Here is a 20729-nt window from a genome sequence, read left to right on the forward strand (position 1 = left end):
ATAGTGTTAGAAAGTGATCTAGTTTCATTCTTTTAGAAGTGGTTGACCAGTTTTCCCAACAACGCTTGTTAAAGAGATTGTCTTTTCTCCATTGTGTATATTCTTGCATCCTGTCAATTTTGCTTTATTTACCCTGAAGGTATGATGCTAGGCACATACATACTTAGTATTCTTATGCGTGAACTGAGTCTTTTTTACTGTGGAGTATCTGATTGTTTTCTGCAAGAGGATTGGTTAAAATTACCTAGTTCACTGTTTGGGGGACAAACTATAAGTGAACTCTGCTAGAAAGACACAGCCCTTTCTCTCTGGGAGTGTACTGTAAAGAGGAGGAAGCCTAATAGAAGGCAGTTAGAGTACAATTTTGAAGCATTGAGGGAGAACACTGTATGTGTGGTAGCCCACAGAAGGCCCCTTAACACAGATGTAGTTGATAGGAAGGATCCTAGAGAAGGTTGCCTCTCAGCTTGGTTTGGTCTTGTTTGGGGACTTGGTTAAGATGGCTCAGCTCTTTAGCATGGCAGGGAAACTGACAGGCAGGGGAAGGGAGTAGTTCTAAAGGCATGCATTTGTTTCCAATCATTTGCTATTTCAAACCATTTTCCAATGTTTGCAATTATAAATAGATAACTGCAGAGGAGAACTTTGGGCACTAACCTTTGCCTGTGTTCCATACTATTTCTTGAGGGCAGGTTCCTCAAAGGAGACTTACTGCATCAAGGGGCCCCGACCTTTTTACGCACAGAAGTGGACATCTAGTTCAAGGTCGTAGGAGGCTTTTAGAAATAAACTACAGTGAAGCCAAGTTTTGAGGGGTGATTAGCAAGAGGAGAAGGAAATGTCACCCCACTCCAGTACTCTTGCCTGGAAAATCCCATGGATGGAGGAGCCTGGTGGGCTGCAGTCCATGGGGTCGCTAAGAGTCCGACATGACTGAGCAACTTCACTTTCACTTTTCACTTTCATGCATTGGAGAAGGAAATGGCAACCCACTCCAGTGTTCTTGCCTGGAGAATCCCAGGGACGGGGGAGCCTGGTGGGCTGCCGTCTATGGGGTCGCACAGAGTCGGACATGACTGAAGCGACTTAGCAGCAGCGGACATGACTGAAGCGACTTAGCAGCAGCAGCAGCAGGAACAGGACAGGATGAGGTAGGCATATAAAAGCCTGGGGAATCTCACGGACACACAGGAGGGTAGAGGGAGCAGTAAGTAAGTAGTTCAGTGTATGTTGGCTTAGTCACCAGGTATGGAGAGTCATGCTAAAAGGGTGGAATTTAAGTGTAAACTAGGTTTATAGTTGATTCTACCAAAGAGTTAATAAAATCATATAAGGCCCTTTTCCCTTTTTCTTACCTTTGAAGTTCATGGAATCCATTTGTACCATATTCCTCAAATCATTATAACAGTTATCTTTTATATACCAGAACTTACTTTCCTTCCATCTCCCCAGGTGATTTTAGCATCTGGAACGTATTCTGTTTCCCCTCCATTGCCCACAATCATCCTAAATTGTGACAACTTCTCTTTACTTCTTTTGTGCTCCTCTGTGGCCACGTGTTCACCGATGGGACTTTTCAGCCTAAGCCCAGCTCCCCCACTTTTTAGCTGTGTCATCTGTTAAATGCTCCTTAACCTCTCTTTGTTGCCATCTCTTCATGAGAACCTTAGCGATATCCATCACTGGGTTGTGAGAATTCAATGAAATCATGTATGCAAAAATACCTGGCTTGCCTCTGCAGCATGGCAACAACAATTTCCCCTCCACTGTGAGTATCTGCATCCATCAAGGCTGAAAATGCCTTTTGTTACAGTTTAGAGCATCTCTAAGCAGCTTTAGAGAGGAAAATCAGAGAATTGCATGATTCCTAGATCCTTCTCTTAGCTGTGGTTCCTCTCAATTAGGGACAAAGCCCAGGCTGGTGAGGGCACTTCACCTTTCTTTTGCTGGGGTTGAGCATACAGTGAGGACTTTGTACTTTAAGGCTTTTCATTGAACAGCTTCTACACATTCGAGAGACACTGTTTTCATGTTAACATAGCATGTCTTTCCTTCTCTTAGGTAATTCTTGCCTTCTTTTTGCTTGGTCCCTATTCTCCATGTTTCCCTCCCCCCACATCACAATGAAGAATCCAAACTCTGGCCATTTCAGATACTCAAAGATCACGGCAGGCTGACTAATTTTGCCCAGACTTTCTGTGAAAGCTCCGCATGTGCTGCTGTTTTGGGTTGCATAATTGATTTAATCTCTGATTTTAGAGGAACGTTGAACTCTTTTCGTGGGACTCTGCATACATTTCTCTAGGGCAAAAGCTGTCCTACTTTTTTTTTCTCTCTGGTATCTGTTTAGTGCCAGGCCATTTCCCCCCCAAGAATCTAAACTACCCTCCGTGAAATAAATGAAATCACAGTTGGAAAACAGCTTACTGGACAGACTTCAAGCTGCCAGATAAGAGCTACACCACACACATTTTCCGAACATTCTCCTCCTCCCCAGCATCCCTTCTTTCTGCTCTAGCACTTCTTTGTTTTGGCTAAGAGGATGTATTAGTCACTCAGCTGAGTACCTAGGTGGAACAACCAAGTACTTTACCATCTTATTGAGAAAACAGGCTGTGGGGTCTAATTCTTGCATGCCCATTGTCATACTGTTTGACTCCAGGAAAATTTACCTATCTCTCTGAGTCTTACTTTCAACGGTCGTTTGTAGACCGATGGCTGTGAAGCCTGGACTGTAGAGCTAGGTATGCAGCAAGCTGGCAACTCACACTGAGCCTTTGGCTTCCCAAGTATAGATGGGGTGCCAACTGGGGAACATGATTTTATGCCCCTGAAAGACCACTTAGCCAAAAGAACAACCAGGCAATTTTAAGTTTCCATTTACTTCGTATCATATTTGGCAGCATTATTCTGGGTTATGTTTTCAGGCATTTCGAAGTTTGTTAACAGATGTGTTTTGTCAGCTTCTTTTATCCAGTTTGGAGATAATCTTCTCATTAGTTGCTTCTTCAAAAATCTAATAAGTGTACCAAGTTGCTTCAGTCATGTCTGACTTTGCGACCTTATGGACTCTAGCCTGCCAGGCTCCTCTGTCCATGGGATTTTCCAGGCAAGAATACTATTTCCTTCTCCAGAGGATCTTCCAGACCCAGGGATCAGACCCACATCTCTTACTTCTGCATTGGCATTGGTAGGCAGGTTCTTTACCACTAGCTCCACCTGGGCTTTGTAATGTTTTATATCCTCTAAGATATATTCCTGAAGAAAATAATCTTTGATAGGTTCATACTCAGAAACACAGTTTCAGTAATTTTCCCAAGTAATTCTCTTTCTGTGAAAGTGACCAAACTCTGCAGTTTACATCAACAGGTTAAGGTCAGAAGTAATTCCCAACTGCTCATTGACCATCACAGCCTGAAGATTGTGTCCTGATGCTGCTTAAAGAGTTTAGGCTTAGATAATAACCCATTATTTGTTTCATAAAACACAGCACAAACAGACCATTGTTCAAATTCAGACCATTACTTACTAGTTGGATAAATTTGGATGAATTCCTTAGCCTCTGTTTCTCTTTCTGTATGAGTATTTAACACTGAGATGAGATCTTACTTATCAGGTGTGTTGTGAAGATTAATTGCTAAAATACATGTAGAGCAATGTGGGGATCCAGCCATAGACAGCGTATCAGTCAGGTTTTGCTGGAGTAATGCTGGGTAACAAAGAATCCCCAAGTTTCAGTGGCTTTCAACAACAAATATTGATGCCAGACTCAGTTTGCCTTGGTTCAAGCTAAGGGGTTTTGTTTGGGTCTGCTGCATATGTTTCTTCATCCAGACCCTGGGGGCTACTTAAGGAATTCTCCTTTCATGGCAGGAAATGTTATTATAAAAGATCAGATGAAACTTGTCCAGCATTTTGAAGCATCAACTCAGAACTGGCGTTACTGTCACTTCTACCCAAATTTCATTGGCCCAAACCAATCATGTGACCAGGCTCACTATTAATAGGTCAGGAAAGTACACTCTGCCTTAAAAAGAGTGAATATCTGCTGAGCAGTAATCCAGCCTCCCTCAGACATGTTTACTGCATCTTATTTCTCTACCTTTTCTTATTTCATCTGTGCAACATTGGCTGTTTTCCACCCACTCTATTTTATAGCATCTGTTTTGCATTCTCAAAATTATATCACAACTTCCTTCTATCTCCTTAACTTCAAATAAACTTGAATTATGTATTTTCCTTTTTAAACAGGTACTTCAGAAAATCCCTTAGAAAAAGAAAAAAAGCTTCTAATTCACCTTAGAGCTTCAGAGGGAGTCTTTTGTGACCGTTTCAATGGAATTCATATTGATCCAGGAACAGTTGGTAAGAGTATAATGCCATTCTTATTAAAAATGAAATGTATGTATTTTCTGATGGGGAAGTATCATTCATAGAACACCTGCCAAATTTCAGGCACTCTTATAGAGAATTTATATTTATGATTTCATTTAATGGCTCTCCTGTAAGGAGTATCCATTCTAGAGATATCAAAACTAAGACTCAGAAATGGTAAACAATATGCTGAAACCCATACAGTGTTATGCTGTCAGAACCTTAGATTTTTATCCAGACTGGTCAGACACCAAAGGCTGGACAGTCTGTATTATCAACTTTGAATACTGTGTGGTTATTCATAATATTTTAAAACCGATAGATCTATAGATTACTAAGAAACATTTACTGTTGACAATTTCTTCATTTGAAACTGCCACAGTACCAAGTCCTATTTTAAAATTCATCTACAGAAGAACAAAGAAACTGGGACTGAGCTTGTATAAGTATGATGTAAGGGCCACACAATAAAGTAGTTTTAAGGGAAAAGTATAAGAGACTTTTTACCGATTTCTGGTATTTTCTTATTTTCTCTGTATGGCAATTCCAGTTTTATAAGATCTCAGTCACTCAGTAAAATGGAAACAGTCATGTTAGGATAGCATGAAGTTTGATAACCTAGTTTCATAAAGTATAGCCATTGCCATATAATACTTTGATAGTGCTTTATTGCTTCCAAATGATTTTTCATATGTGCTATTTATTTTATCTTTTTATGAACATGAGGTTAAGGAATATTTTACTTTTTTCCAAGTTGACAAGCTAGATGGATCATAACAGGAACACAGACTGTTTTTGTCTGGTAACCACTATGTTCCATGGAGTACCACCAAAGACGTGGACTAGGCTTGTGTTAAGAGTATATGAGGGTGTGCAGCTTGATTCCCAATGTCAGCTGTATTGCCAAACAAGTGTTTTTGGAAAATTTCTCTGATGCTAAATTGAAAAAGGAATGAAATGTTTGTCACTGCATAAGTAAAATTTAAAATAATCTCTACGAGTATTATAATGTTCTTGAAACAAGAAATTGTGTTGTTTTGCAGTAAACCTTTGGTGACTGGGAATGATCAGGAAATCTTTCTGGTAAATTAAAGGAAATAAAATGGTTTATGTTAAAATCTTTGTTGTTGGAAATTCTTCTAAATTACTCCATGTTCTTCTCCTATCTAGCTTTCATAGCTAATAGTGGAAAATATTAATTTTTTGATAATGATGATATTATATTATTGTTATGAAAGACTGATTCCACAACATGTCCTGAAAGTGGGAATATTGTTTTCATTTCCACTAATCCTTATTTTAGTTTTATTATCTTCTGACTTTTCGCTGAGAATATGGTAAAACTGTGGGTGCTGACACAAATAGTTGGTTAGGTTCTAATTAATTGAGCTTTTTTAGTTCACATTGGATGAAAGCCCAGGGCATACTATTTATGCCCGACTGGTGTTTACTTCCTTTATTTATGCATTTGCTGCTAAAAATTGTGAAATCTTTGAATTCCAGTAAAAGGGGTACATTAATCCAAGGGTATGAAGGCAATCAATCCATTTGGGTGCAGGAAGAAAATACTAGAAACTTCTATTCAAACATGTATAAATATATTCATTTGTATGTATGGTTATTTATCTAATAACAAATAAATAGACATGTTAAGGGTGCACAGTCATAATTCTGGTGCTGCTTGATTTCATGCTCAAAACATATTTAGATGACTAAAATATGGAGAATTTTGCCTCATGTGATTTTAAATGGCAATAAAATGTGTAAGAGGAAAGACCTGGAGGAATAAAACTGGACTTCATCAGGCATATCCCTGGTAAGACTTTAATTTATGAGTCTGAAATAAATTATATTTTGAAACAAAGGAGTTAGAGATCTATCCTTTGATATCTGTAATGCAAAAAAAAAAAACCAAAAAAACAACTAAACAAAACAAAACCCACTGAGGTCCAGCCACTGAAAATAAAGCTCATAGCACCAAATCTCTTTCTTCAGGAAACAAAATTATCCTTTTCTTTGGAAAATCTACTGTATAACATAAAATATCAAAACCAGTTAGCTTCCAACAGAGTTGCAAATGGTTTGGAGACACTTAATGGTGGAAATCTAACTAGTTAGCTGTTAGAGTGGTCTGTTTTCCAGCTCTTGGATTTCTAGGTGTGATGTAGCATTCATTTCTCTATAGCTTTAAAGAGAAAAATGTTTCATAGTTATGTGAGATATAGGTGACCTGCTGAAAATAAAGCACTTAAATGTTCTTTTTATAATAAGGTTGACGTCTTAACATATAGTTTCTATATCATGTATCTTATACAATAAGTGCTCCAATGAATTTTACTTGTGTGGTCTTAATTTTCTTGGAAGGAGTTTCCTATCAAACTGTTGCTCCTTTTATTTTCAGGAGTGTTTGGGAAAGTTCAGCTTCATAGTGCTTATCCTAAGAAATCCTGGACACGTCTTGGGGCTGACATTGCTTCAGGCAATGAGAGGTAAGGAATGAGAGTAATTTAGGGGGATATATTTTTTGGTTTAACTTGCTTTGGCTGGAGGTTTTGTTACAATAGGAAATTAAATTTTAGATTAAGAATCATAATTCAAGGTGAGATAAGTGGGAAATATTAAAGGCTACAGGGATTTAAAATATACTCTGTAATGTAATAGGAGAACAAAACAAGCAAAAGGTTGGGGAGGATATAATTTATTTAAGGAGTAAATTTTATTTATTTATTTTTATTGTTTATTTTTAAACTTTTTGTTTTGTATTGAGGTACAGTTGATTAACAATGTTGCAATGGTTTTGGGTGAGGTTCTCAGCCATATATATACATATATCCATTCTCCCCCAAACTCCGCTCCTGTCCAGGCTGCCACATAACACTTGCAGAGTTCTATGTGCTGTACAGTAGGTCCTTGTTGATCCATTTTAAATACAGCAGTAGGTACACGTTCATTCCAAACTCCATAACTATCCCTTCCCCCCATCCTTGCCCCTGGCAACCATAAGTTCATTCTTTAAGTAAGGAGTAAATTTTAGATAATACATGTTTACTGCTGTCAGTAAATCTTTAAAAAATATGAATTCTATGAGATAATAGATAAAATATGAGGTGGGACTGCAATATCTGAATTGAAGTGATGAGATAAAATGAGTGAGATGAAGTATATAAAGAATGTTATGGAATTTAAATTCAAAGATGGAATTTAATAATACCTTGATGGCAATAAAGAATGAAACCACCGCTGCCTGAAAGTGAGTGTGTTCGTGCATGCTAAGTCGCTTCAGTCATATCTGAGTCTTTGCGACTCTATGGACTTGTAGTTGGCCAGGTTCCTCTGTCCATGGGATTCTCCAGGCAAGAATACTGGAGTGGGTTGCCAAGCCCTTTTCCATGAAATGAGTAGGCAACATAAAAAAGAAACTGATGGAATCTACATGAATGAAGAGATAAAATCAAGAGATAAAATAATAAAAGAGAAGGTATTAGAGATAGAGAACAGAAAATAAAAGCACATTTTGGTGATGGCTCTTTTTAATAAGAGTCCAGAATAATGACAGCACAAAGAATAATTAAAACTTAACTAAAATACACATAAAAGACTTGGAATTAGTTCCATTTCATTTGAACAACATTGAGAATCATGACTGCTCCAAATCCTCACAGCACAAGACAAAACAGTGAAAAAACTAAAAGAAAAACAAAAGAAGACATAAAGCTTGATAACATTAGAATTCTCTACACCGTTAAATGTCAGAAGATAGTAGTGCAAGAATCTATACATGTGTAGGGAAAAATGATTATAGGCAAAGTTTTAGCTTGTAAACATAGACCCTGCTAAAATGCTGTTCACATATGAGAGCAAAAGATACCTTCCACTTTGCAAGAACTGAAAAAAATTAAAAACCGTGTTCTAATAAAGAGATTAAACTGAATCTAAAATTTAAGAATGCAAATAAAATCCAGAAATTGTCAAAAGGTTAATAAAAATAGGTATAGTAAGGAAAGTTTTACACTAGATAATATAGAAATAAAGTAAATCTCTAAAAAAAAAGATAGGAAATTACCTGAAACAGCAATAGTAATGAAAGTATAGATATGAGTATAGATACAGTAAGGAAAGTTTTATACCAGATAGCATAATATCTTATGTTATATATGAAATATATAAAGTAAATCTCTAAAAAAAGAAAGGAAATTAACAGAAACAAAAATAATAATGAAGGCAATGAAGTTTGCTTACTTCTTTCAGTTTAAATCTTTAAATTAGATTAAAATTATAAAGAAAATATGAAGAAATATGACTAAATAGTAAAGACAATTTAATTGGTTTATATAAAATATGTTTACCCCAATATAATTATAATTAAAAAGTTTAATAAATTTTAATAAATTATATACAACATAATCACAGTTAAATAAACAGAGATTAACACAAAATTTTAGCCAACTGCCTTAATCTTTTGCAAGATGGAAGAAAAAAATGATATGTCTTCTCCTAAATAACTTTTGTATCAAAGAGATCAAACTTTTATCAATAGAATACTTGGAAAGTAACAGTAATGAGAATAATTGAATAAGACATGGCCATACATGTCATCACATTAAATGCCTTTATTGTTGAATAAGAAAATATAAAAATAAATGAACCAGGTTGTTAGTATTAGAAACCAGAAACAAAATAACCACAGTTCAGTTCAGTTCAGTCGCTCAGTTGTGTCCGACACTTTGCGACCCCGTGAATTGCAGCACGCCAGGCCTCCCTGTCCATCACCAACTCCCGGAGTTCACTCAGACTCACGTCCATCGAGTCCGTGATGCCATCCAGCCATCTCATCCTGGGTGGTCCCCTTCTCCTCCTGCCCCCAATCCCTCCCAGCATCAGAGTCTTTTCCAATGAGTCAACTCTTCGCATGTATGAAATCAATCCATACTTGATAAAGACAGAAATTGGTAATTTACAAAGTAGAAAATTAGTAGACTTGATTTTTTTTTCAGAAGTACCGGTATAATCTTTACTAACTAAGCACACAAAACAAAATATAATTCAGAAAGGGGATTCAAATGTAATAGATATTGAAGAGATTAAAATGGTAATCTAAAAATATGTATATCTATAGAGTATCATTCTGAAATTAAGAAAAAATAAGTTATATATAGAAACATAAATGATCATAATTGTCTAAAGAAGACTAAAATTTGAGAGAACCAATAATAGCAAAAATCGTAAAGTTATCAAATATTTATTTCCAAGAATACATTTTGTTCAAATAAATTTATGGCATGTTCTCCTACCCATTCATGCAGTCAACAAACACTTATTGTGTTGTATAATCTATTCCATAGCATAGAAAAATATGTGGATTGCCAATTCGTTTTAGCAAGCATGTATAAAATAATTTTTAAAACAGCTGCTAAAGATAACTCAAAAAGAGAAAACTGAGGCAACATCCAAGTTGTATCCTAAATAAAACAGCAACAAATGAAATCCAGTAATTTATTGGAAAATGAGTGATTAATTCAAGCAAAGCAGGATGGTTTGAAATGAGTTAATTAATATAACTTACCTAAACAAAAAAATATAAAGACTAAGAATTTGCTCAGTTTGGTACAAACCAGAAATGCATTTAGTAAAATTCAGCTTGCATTCTTGGAATAAATGATAAATTAAGACTATAATGATATGTTTCTTAATGGGGTGGTTTAGTTATTAGTTGAGAATCACTGCTTTAAGTAATAATAGAAAATAAATAATTAAAAATCTCTCTTATACAAGCAACTTTCTTTCCTATTGAAAAACTGACATTAAAAATCACAGTATATTACAGCTCTCACTAAAAATAGTTTACAAATTTTTAGCCAATATATTGAATCAAGTAAATACTGTAACTAAAAAAATCAGCTGTAACTACCAAGAGGAATTCAAATTATCTTTTTTTTTTTTGCAGATTATATACACTTTTTTTCTAGAAAAGTAGAGAATCATCTGAAAAAACAACAGGAGCATTCAGTAAAATCACAAATCAATAGCCTTTTAATATGTGAGCAATAAAATTTTAAATTACAGTGTACAGTGTTATTTAAAATTTCAATTGAAAATATCTATAAATAAACAAGTGAAATTACAGGAGCCATAAAAGCAGATCTATAAACACTAGTCAAAGGCATAAAGGAGATCAGAATAAATGATGATGCAAAACATAAATGGAAAAACTCCATGTTTTAAACATGTCAATTTAATGCATATTTAATCACAAACCAAAAAATGCATTTTGAATCTGACTCATTAAATCTGTCTTTTGGTACAATAAATACTTGAAGATAGCCAAATGCTATCAATTATTTAAATACATACATATATATGTGTGTGTATATATGTATATTGTATCCCTGGTAGCTCATCTGGTAAAAAATCCTCCTGCAGTGTAGGAAACCCTGCTTTGATTCCAGGAAGACCCACTTGAGAAGGACTAGGCTACCCACTCTAGTATTGTTGAGCTTCCCTGGTGGCTCAGCTGGTAAAGAATCTCCCTGCAATGTGGGAGACCTTGGTTTGATCCCTGGGTTGGGAAGATCCCTTGGTAAAGGGATCTTTCATATACATATATATATATATATATATATACACACACACACACGCACACACACACACACCTTTAATGTGAGTAAAAGGTGTTTATTGTTATTGGCACCAGAACTGGAGAGACTACACAGCAATAGACTACATAGCAATATTCAAATAGAATTGGAATAAATTAGCATTTCAATTTTAAGGGCTTCCCATTTAGTTGAAAATTTGTGCTGGAATAATTGGTCAATGCTTTGGAAAAATATAAAATTAGATTCCCACTTTACCCTTTACTATAAATTATCAGTTCAGTTCAGTTGCTCAGTCATGTCCAACTCTTTGTGACCCCATGGACTGCAGCATGCCAGGCTTCCTTGTCCATCATCAAGTCCCAGAACTTGCTCAAACTCATGTCCATCAAGGCGGTGATGCCATTCAACCATCTCATCCTCTGTCATCCCCTTCTCCTCCTGCCTTCAATATTTCCCACCATCAGGGTCTTTTCCAATGAGTCAGTTCTTCGCAGCAGGTGGCCAAAGCATTGAAGCTTCAGCTTCAACATCATTCTGGACAGATTTCCTTTAGGATTGACTGGTTTGATCTCCTTGCAATCCAAGGGACACAGTTCAAAAGCATCAGTTCTTTGGTGCTCAGCTTTCTTTATAGTCCAACTCTTCACACCTGTACATGATTACTGGAAAAACCATAGATTTGACTATACAGAACTTTGTTGGCAAAGTAATGTCTCTGCTTTTTAATACACTGTCTAGGTTTGTCATAGCTTTCCTTCCAATGAACAAGTGTACTATAAATTATAGATGAATTTAAAATGACTAAATGTTATAAAGCAAAACCATAAAATTATCTGAAGAACATTTAAATATTATATGATTTTGAACTAGGAAACACTTGTGGAATCATAACAAGAATTATAACAAACATAACAGCAAGAAATAATAGATTTGGGAACATTAAAAAGACCAGTATTTTTGCATGTCAGTTACAAAATAAAATGGCAATTGACAAATGAGAAAATATTTGCAATGTACAATAGTACGTATGGAGGGTTAATATTTTTGTATGTAAAGCACTGTTAAGAATAAAAAAGAAAACAATACGAATACCAGAAGATTAATTGCTAAACAGTTGAATGAATTGCATAAATCACAAAAGAAGACATGCATCTGACTAACAAACATAGGGAAAAATGTTCTGTACTAGAACCTAAATAAATATTAAGCAAATGAAAATTAAATACCGTTTTAAAATTTCAAATTGGCAAAAGTGAAAAAAAATGAATTCCAGGTGACAAAAGGGAAAAGATATAAGCAGTGGGGATGGGGGAGAAATATTACATATTAGCCTACTTTTGTAACTAAAAATAATATTTATGTATACATATATGTAAATAAAGAAATGTCTGAAAGACATATAGCACAGCAAGGAAACTGTTGATGAGTTGATAGATAGCTGCTGCTTTGGTGTGTTTTTCTCTAAGTACAGAATATCTTAATGGAAAATTGTTATTTTTGTAGTTATGCTAACATTGTTATATATTTCAACACAATTTTTGTGAATTCTTACCATATGTCAGACATTGAACGGTGGCCTGAATATACGATTACCAGTGAAAATTGACATGATCTCTGCCTTCGGACATTAATCAAATAAAAAGTAATGTAAAATTACACCTATGATAGAGGCTATGAAGGAAGGGGGTATAGAATTCTAAAAACATGAGAACTTGAGGCAATGACTGAGGTTAGAGAAGGCTTCCCTTAAGAGTGGTTTCAAAGGTGGGAACTAAAAGATGAGTGGGCATTCACTAAGCAAAGTGGGGGCAGGGTGTGTGTGAAGAGTACTATAGCCAGAGCAAACAGCGCTTCAGTGCAGTTCAGTTCAGTCGTGTCCGACTCTTTGCGACCCCATAAATCACAGCACTCCAGGCCTCCCTGTCCCTCACCATCTCCTGGAGTTCACTCAGATTCATGTCCATCAAGTCGGTGATGCCATCCAGCCATCTCATCCTCTGTGGTCCCCTTTTCCTCCTGCCCCCCAATCCCTCCCAGCATCAGAGTTTTTTTCCAATGAGTCAACTCTTCGCATGAGGTGTCTAAAATACTGGAGTTTCAGCTTTAGCATCATTCCTTCCAAAGAACACCCAGGACTGATCACCTTTAGAATGGACTGGTTGGATCTTCTTGCAGTCCAAGGGACTCTCAAGAGTCTTCTCCAGCACCACAGTTCAAAAGCATCAATTCTTCAGCACTTAGCTTTCTTTACAGTCCAACTCTCACATCCATACATGACTACTGGAAAAACCATAGCCTTGACTAGACGGACCTTTGTTGGCAAAGTAATGTCTCTGCTTTTGAATATGCTATTTAGGTTGGTCATAACTTTCCTTCCAAGGAGTAAGTGTCTTTTAGTTTCATGGCTGCAATCACCATCTAAAGTGATTTTGGAGCCCCAAAAAATAAAGTCTGACACTGTTTCCACTATTTCCCCATCTATCTGCCATGAAGTGATGGGACCAGATGCCTTGATCTTCGTTTTCTGAATGTTGAGCTTTAAGCCAACTTTTTCACTCTCCTCTTTCATTTTCATGAAGAGGCTTTTGAGTTCCTCTTCACTTTCTGCCATAAGGGTGATGTCATCTGCATATCTGAGGTTATTGATATTAGTCATTCAATAAATAGCTGATGAGTATTTACTGTGTGCCAGGTGTGGCTATAACCACTGCACATTTAGAGGCAAATTTGAAGAAATGGGTGTCATCTGGTAGTCTACATTTTAGTGAAGGGAGATAGACAATAAACAAGCAAATCAAAAAATATAAAGGACATAGTTACATAGTTGTAGATTATAAAATGTTCTAGTAAGGAAATAAACTGGGTGGTATGATCCAAGATAGCTGGGGGATATGAGGTGTATCCTTTTACAGTGAGTGGACAGGGAGGATCTTTGTAGAGAAGGGAAATGACAGAAGCTAAGTCACATGGTAACTTGTTTACATGTGAGGGATCAAAGGGAAAGTTACAGAGAGTTTTATACAGAGGAATTGATGGAATCTGATTTAGGTTTTGAAAACTACTTGAACTTTCCTGGTGGCTCAGTGGTAAAGAATGTGCCTGCAATGCAGGAAACACGGGGTTCTATCCCTGGGTCAGAAAGAGCCCCTGGAGAAGGAAATGGCAACCCACTCCAATATTCTTGCCAGGATAATCGCATGGACAGGGGGGCGGAATGCTGCATGCAGAAACAGCATAGTCATCTCTAATGGTCATTTGCAAATTGGTCATCAGTGGTCTGACCAGCATCATCTTGGTTGTTTTAAGTTCAGTTCAGTTCATTTGCTCAGTCATGTACAACTCTTTGCGACCACATGGGCTGCAGCACAGCAGGCCTCCCTGTCTATCACCAACTCCCAGAGTTTGCTCAAACTCATGTCCATTGAGTCAGTGGTGCCATCCAACCATCTCATCCTCTGTCATCCCCTTCTTCTGCCTTCAATATTTCCCAGCATCAGGGTCTTTTCCAATGAGTCAGTTATTCGCATCAGGTGGCTAAAGTATTGGAGTTTCAGCTCCAGCATCAGTCCTTTCAATGAATATTCAGGGTTGATTTCCTTTAAGATTGACTAGTTTGATATCCTTGAAGTCCAAGGGACTCTGAAGAGTCTTCTCCAATTCCACAGTTCAAAAGCATCAATTCTTTGGTGCTTAGCTTTCTTTATAGTCCATCTCTCACATCCATACATGACTACTGGAAAAACCATAGCTTTGACTATATAGAACTTTGTTGGCAAAGTAATGTGTCCGCTTTTTAATATGCTGTCTAGGTTTGTCATAGCTTTTCTTTCAAGGAACAAACGTCTTTTAATTTCATGGCTTCCATCACCATCTGCAGTGATTTGGGACTCAAGAAAATAAAGTCTGTCACAGTTTCCATTGTTTCCCCATCTGTTTGCCATGAAGTGATGGGACCAGATGCCATGATCTTAGTTTTCTGAATGTTGAGTTTTAAGCCAACTTTTTCACTGTCCTCTTTCACTGTCATCAAGAGGCTCTTTAGTTCTTCTTTGCTTTCTGCCATAAGGGTGGTGTCATCTGCTGGTCTGAGGTTATTGATATTTCTCCTGTCAATCTTGATTCCAGCTTGTGCTCCATCCAGCCTGGCATTTCTCATGATGTACTCTGCTGCTGCTGCTACTGCTACTGCTGCTAAGTCGCTTCAGTCGTGTCCGACTCTGTGCAACCCCATAGACGGCAGCCCACCAGGCTCCCCTGTCCCTGGGATTCTCTAGGCAAGAACACTGGAGTGGGTTGCCATTTCGTTCTCCAATGATGTACTCTGCATATAAGTTAAATAAGCAGGGTGACAAAATATAGCCTTGATGTACTCCTTTCCTAGTTTGGAACCAGTCCATTGTTCCATCTCCTGTTGGTTTTTTTCATTACAGTTAAACTCAGTTCCATTTGTTCTCATTTCTTTGAGGCCAGTTCTCGGAATGTGTCAGCTCATGTCCTGGGTAGTCTGGTCATTATGTAGTTAACTTCTTCCATCTAGTGTTTTAGTATCTATAAGACAGTGCATAGGATATGGCTTAGAATATTATCTATAAGCCCTTGAGAAAGAACGAAAGGTCCTTGAATATGATTGATGGTTATATTATTATTATTTAGTCTCCTTATGGTTTTCCTTTGTTTCTGCGTTTTTTACTTCTCTGATTAATCTTATTCTTTGACTAGAGTTTTCCTAGACAAAAGGCATGCAGAGGATATGGTGGGAGGGAGTGGGCAAGGACCATAGGATCCTCTCCATCTGAGGATGAATTGGGCGTGAGGTGCTTACTTGGGTCTGGTTTGTGTAAATGGGTGGCAGCACCATTCACTAGTGGAGGACTAAATTTGTTGGAAAAGATGAGTTCAGATTTGGTCAGGTTGAGTTTAAAGTGCTTTTCTGATGCCCAGAAGAATTTGTCAGGGAGGCATTTCTAACAGGAATCAATAAGAATCTTTAATTGTTATCAGGTTAGCAAGTTGGAATTTGGCAGGAGCCATATGAATGGATTTTTCTTATAAGAATGTGTTAAAAACCTCATTCAGAATCAAGTTATAGGCTATTGTGAAAGAAACTCAATTTTATTAATTAAAACTATCGATAGTAATTAACTAGCTGCCACTTACTGAGTTCTTATCATCTAGGCTCATTCTGTGTCAGACATCTACCAAGCATTGTACATACACTATCTAACTTAAATCTCTCAGTGCTACAAGTTACATGTTACTATCTGCACTTTATAGATATAAAAACTGAGGCTGGAGAAGAGAAGTAAAATTTCCAAGGTCAGAAAGCTATAGTTTCGGAGGTTAGATTTTTACCATAGCTTGTCTGATTCCATTTTTTGTGTTCTACATACTACAAATATTAAAAACACAATCATATTAAAAACAAAATTATTTAGTATCAGTCCTGAGGAGGAGTACTTTAATACATTTATATATAATGATATATGGTTATCATAGTGCATTCATTTTATGGATTCCTTTTTTTAACCTTTTAAAAATATGTGAAATAATTTAAGACTCACAGAAAGTTGCAAAAATAGTAGAATTCCCATGTATCCTTGATTCAGCTTTCCTTGGTGATATCTTACATGACCACAGACTATAAAATTCAACAAGTTGATATTAGTACAGTATTAACTGAACTACAGACCTCAATCAACCTGTTTCTTTAAACATTGATCTACAATCTTCCTTCTATTAAAAGCCAATTTAATATGTCTTTCTAATGTTCCTTTTCTTTATAGTTTATTATAAGATATTGAATGTAGTTCCCTGTCTTATATAGTAAACCCTTGTTTATTTTATATATGGTAGTATGCATCTGTTAATCCCATATTGCCAATTTATCCCATACCTCCATCCCCTTTGGTACCCATAACTTTATTTTTTATGTCTGTCTGTTTCTCTTTCATAAATAAGTTTATTTGCATTATTTTGTGTTACACATACAAGTGATACCATATAATATTGTCTTTCCCTGTCTGACTTATTTCACTTAGTATGACGATTTCTGGGTCCATCCATGTTGCTGCAAATGGCACTATTTCATTCTTTTTTTAAATAGCTGATTAATATTCCATTGTGTATATATACCATGTCTTCTTTATCTTTTCATCTGTTGTTTGGCACTTAGGTTGTTTCTGTGTCTTCACTATTATAAATAGTACTGCTACGAACATTGGGGTGCATGTATCTTTCCAAGTTAGAGCTTTTGTCTTTTCCGGATCTATGGTGGGGGGTGGGATTGCTGGATCATAGGGAAACTCTATTTTTAGTTTTTAAGGGAAATTCTACATTATTTTCCACAGCGGCTGCTCTGTAGATACACTTTGTTTGGAATATTTATTGTGTCTCCTTCTGCTACACACTCACTTTGGCACTTCCATGTCGCTTTCCTAAACAGCTTCTCTACTGGCTTTCTAAATATTTGATAAATGCAATTAGAGTCTCAGAAGTACCCTTGCATCTCTTCTTTACCTTTTCACTTCCTACTGATCTTTAAAGATTCTATCACACCTCCCACAGGACATTCCATCTCCCCTCCAGCACACACCGATTTTCTACCATTTGAATCAATATACCATGTGATTCTATGATTTATAATTTTAATAAAAATGTACTTCTTAGTAGTTGATACTAAGCTGCTTCAGGTATGTATGTCCTGTTCCTCCAAGTAGTGTTCTACAGGAGAGGAAAATACTGTTCTTTTGACTTATTTATTTGGTGTATTATTTAGCATCCAGCACACAACATAAATTAAAGAAGAGTTCTTAATAAGTGTGTGCTACACTGGACTGATGTATCTTTTCTGGAAATCAGAACTTATAGAGCCTGTTGACTCAATGGCATCTTGGCTAATAAATTAGAATATTGAATTTAAATTCAAAAATTACTATAATTATTTTGGTGCTCATTAATCAGACCTCATGATTATACTGTAACAACTTAGTTCAAATATTAGAACACAAAGATGGTGACCTTATTCATTTATTAGCAGGAGTTCAGGATCACATTGTAGTATCCAAAAGAAGATGGTTCCTTTTGGTCCAATGAGCTAGTGGATCCTAATCTTAAACTGGCTATTGTCTCCATGCTTGGAAAAGACGTATGGATTAGGAAGGGAGGAGGGACATAGATTCCTACAATGAAAATGAGCTGGAACATTGAGGACAGCAGATTAAAATACTTTTAATTATGCAATTAACTAAAAGTGTATTTCAGGTAAAGTACTTTCTCTGAGTCTCAGTTTCTTTTTCTATAATAGGAAAAAAATAATACTTGGTTAATAGAGTAGTTATAAGGATTAAGTGAATCAATGTGTATAAAGCACTTAGGCTGGTTTCTGGCGCCACATCAGCCTCACATCATGGCAGTTATTACAGTAACCAGGATTCTTTCAATGGAAAGTAAAAGTAAAAGCAACCCTTCTTAATCCATTTGGGAAATTGCATTGGGCCCTCCCTCCACTTCTCCTCTTTCTCTATTTTAGCCTCATTTGTTCCTACTGAAGAGATTTCCACATTCCGTAAGGTGCAACTGAACCCTGAAGCCGTTGGCTTTTCCCAGCTTTACCATTAGAGAGGAAATTTCTCTTTCTCCTTAGTTGCAATTCAAAAGTCCAGGAGACTACAGTTGTTAGCACTGTAATGTATAACTTGCTAAGAGAGTAGAACTCGAGTGTTCTCACCAAACAATAGCAAAAAAAAGGGTGAATGTGTGAGGTGACTGACGTATTAATTAGCTCAGCGGGGGAATCTTTTCAGAATGTATATGTATATCATATCAAATCAGCATATTATATGCTTGAAATATCTTGAGTGAGTGAGTGAAAGTTGCTCAGTCGTATCTGACTCTTTGTAACACCATGGATTATACAGTCCATGGAATTCTCCAGGCCACAGTATTTGAGTGGGTAGCCATTTCCTTCTCCAGGGGATCTTCCCAACCCAGGGATCAAACCTAAGTCTCCCTCATTGCAGGAGAATTCTGAGCCACAAGGGAAGCCCTACAGCTTTATTTTTCGATTATACCTCGTAAAGCTGGAAAAGGGAAAGGATTTTAACTAATGGAGGCAGGTTGGATCCGTTGCCCACCCTTTGGCAAAAGGTGTGCAGGTCTCACTAAGACCACTTAGTGTGGTGAATGAGGAGATCAGGTCTCAGAAGAGATGTGATGTGTTTCCAGAAAAAAGGAGAAAATAGATCAGGTAGGCAAACAGTTGAGGGCTTTCCCGATGGAGACATGGGCTCAATCCCTGGATTGGGAAGATCAACTGGAGGAGGAGAATGGCAACCGAGTCCAGTATTCTTGCCTAGAAAAATCCCATGGACAGAGGACCCTGATGGGCTACAATCCAAAGGGCCTCAAAAGTTGGACATGACTAAGCATGGCATAGAATGGCAGACAAACAGTTGACACCAAGGACCATTCATATTATTACCGTTACCATCAATACCATTACAGGATTCAGTTTCTTTAAACACCTCACATAGTTCACTGGAGTCTGAGCGTCCTTGGCCAATTTCAATGGCAATTGACAAAAGAAAGTTTAAACAGGAGTTGAAAAAAAAAAAAGCCTCAGTATTACTAAAGATCAGAATTCTATGGCCACTCTAATTCCTCAGGGAAGAACATTTTGACATCCAACACTCTGAACCAATGGTCAAGTGCATCTGTTGTCGTTAAGATCTCCCTAAAGTTTAATTAAATTCATTTAAGTTATAGGTATTTCTATATGAATGGTGGCAAAAAGTTTTAAATCTAATTTGTAAGTATATTTGTTTCATTCTTTGTAATTATGTCCTTTTGACCAAAAGTATCGCATTTTTCTCTAAACTAGGAAAAACTTAATGCAAAAACAAAGGAAGCTGCTGATATTTTGTTTATACTTTTCAAAAGTTATCTTTCAGGAGACTTTTGCAGTGATTATTCAGTTTCCTCTCTCTTCTCATATGGTTTCCATTTAGAGCCAATTATGTTGCAAACAACTCTTTTTATTTTTTGGTTTATTTGTTATTTTTGGTGTGTTTTGCTCAGAAAAGTGAGCAAATCTCTCCTCTCCCCTGTAGCTATAAGATTCTTATTAGTATTAATCAGACACATGAAATCGAGCTGGGATTCAAATCCTTAAGGCTTAAGCTAGGATTTCTTGAAATGGTTGATGGGTCTTCCTTCAAGTAGGAAGAGTGAATCTTTGAATTGAAAGAGTTTAAGGAATATTGATACTTGACTAGCAGAACTTTCTAGGCTATTAATACTGGAACCAAAAATTTCCCTGAATTTACTACTATTGCTGTGTAGACAGAGAAGGAGCCATGCTCCCTTGCCATTTGATACAGAATCTCAAGATTTCAGTAGTATACAGGAGAGAGAATTGTTCATAGATCTGTAAGGTTTTGGAAACCAGCATGACAGAAGTTAAGTTCATTTATATTTTTATTGTAAAGTTTGGAATAATAATTTCAGTAATTCCTTCTCTCTTTGCCTAGAAAATTGTGAGGAGCTCTGGGGTTTACATAGCTGGATAGTCCTATTTTCATTAAATATTAACTATCAAGTGGCACTAGTGGTAAGAACCTGCCTGCCAATGCAGGAGACATAAGTGATGTCGGGTTCCATCGCTGGGTTGGGAAGGTCTCCTGGAGGAGGAAATGGCAACCCATACTAGTATCCTTACCTGCAGAATTCCCATGGACAGAGGAGCCTGGTGGGCTACAGTCC

General features: G+C 36.7%; 1 protein-coding gene across 1 annotated transcript in view; it reads left to right on the forward strand.

The window, feature by feature from the left end:
• Positions 1 to 20729, forward strand: part of PKHD1 (polycystic kidney and hepatic disease 1 (autosomal recessive)) — a 450125-nt gene that overhangs the window by 299674 nt on the left and 129722 nt on the right. The window contains exons 54-55 of the mRNA XM_018039183.1: positions 4252 to 4365; positions 6776 to 6863. Of these exons, the coding sequence (XP_017894672.1) occupies positions 4252 to 4365; positions 6776 to 6863 (202 nt within the window). The remainder of the gene's footprint in view (positions 1 to 4251; positions 4366 to 6775; positions 6864 to 20729) is intronic.

The sequence above is a fragment of the Capra hircus genome, chromosome 23 (assembly GCF_001704415.2).
Source record: "Capra hircus breed San Clemente chromosome 23, ASM170441v1, whole genome shotgun sequence".
NCBI lineage: Eukaryota > Metazoa > Chordata > Mammalia > Artiodactyla > Bovidae > Capra > Capra hircus.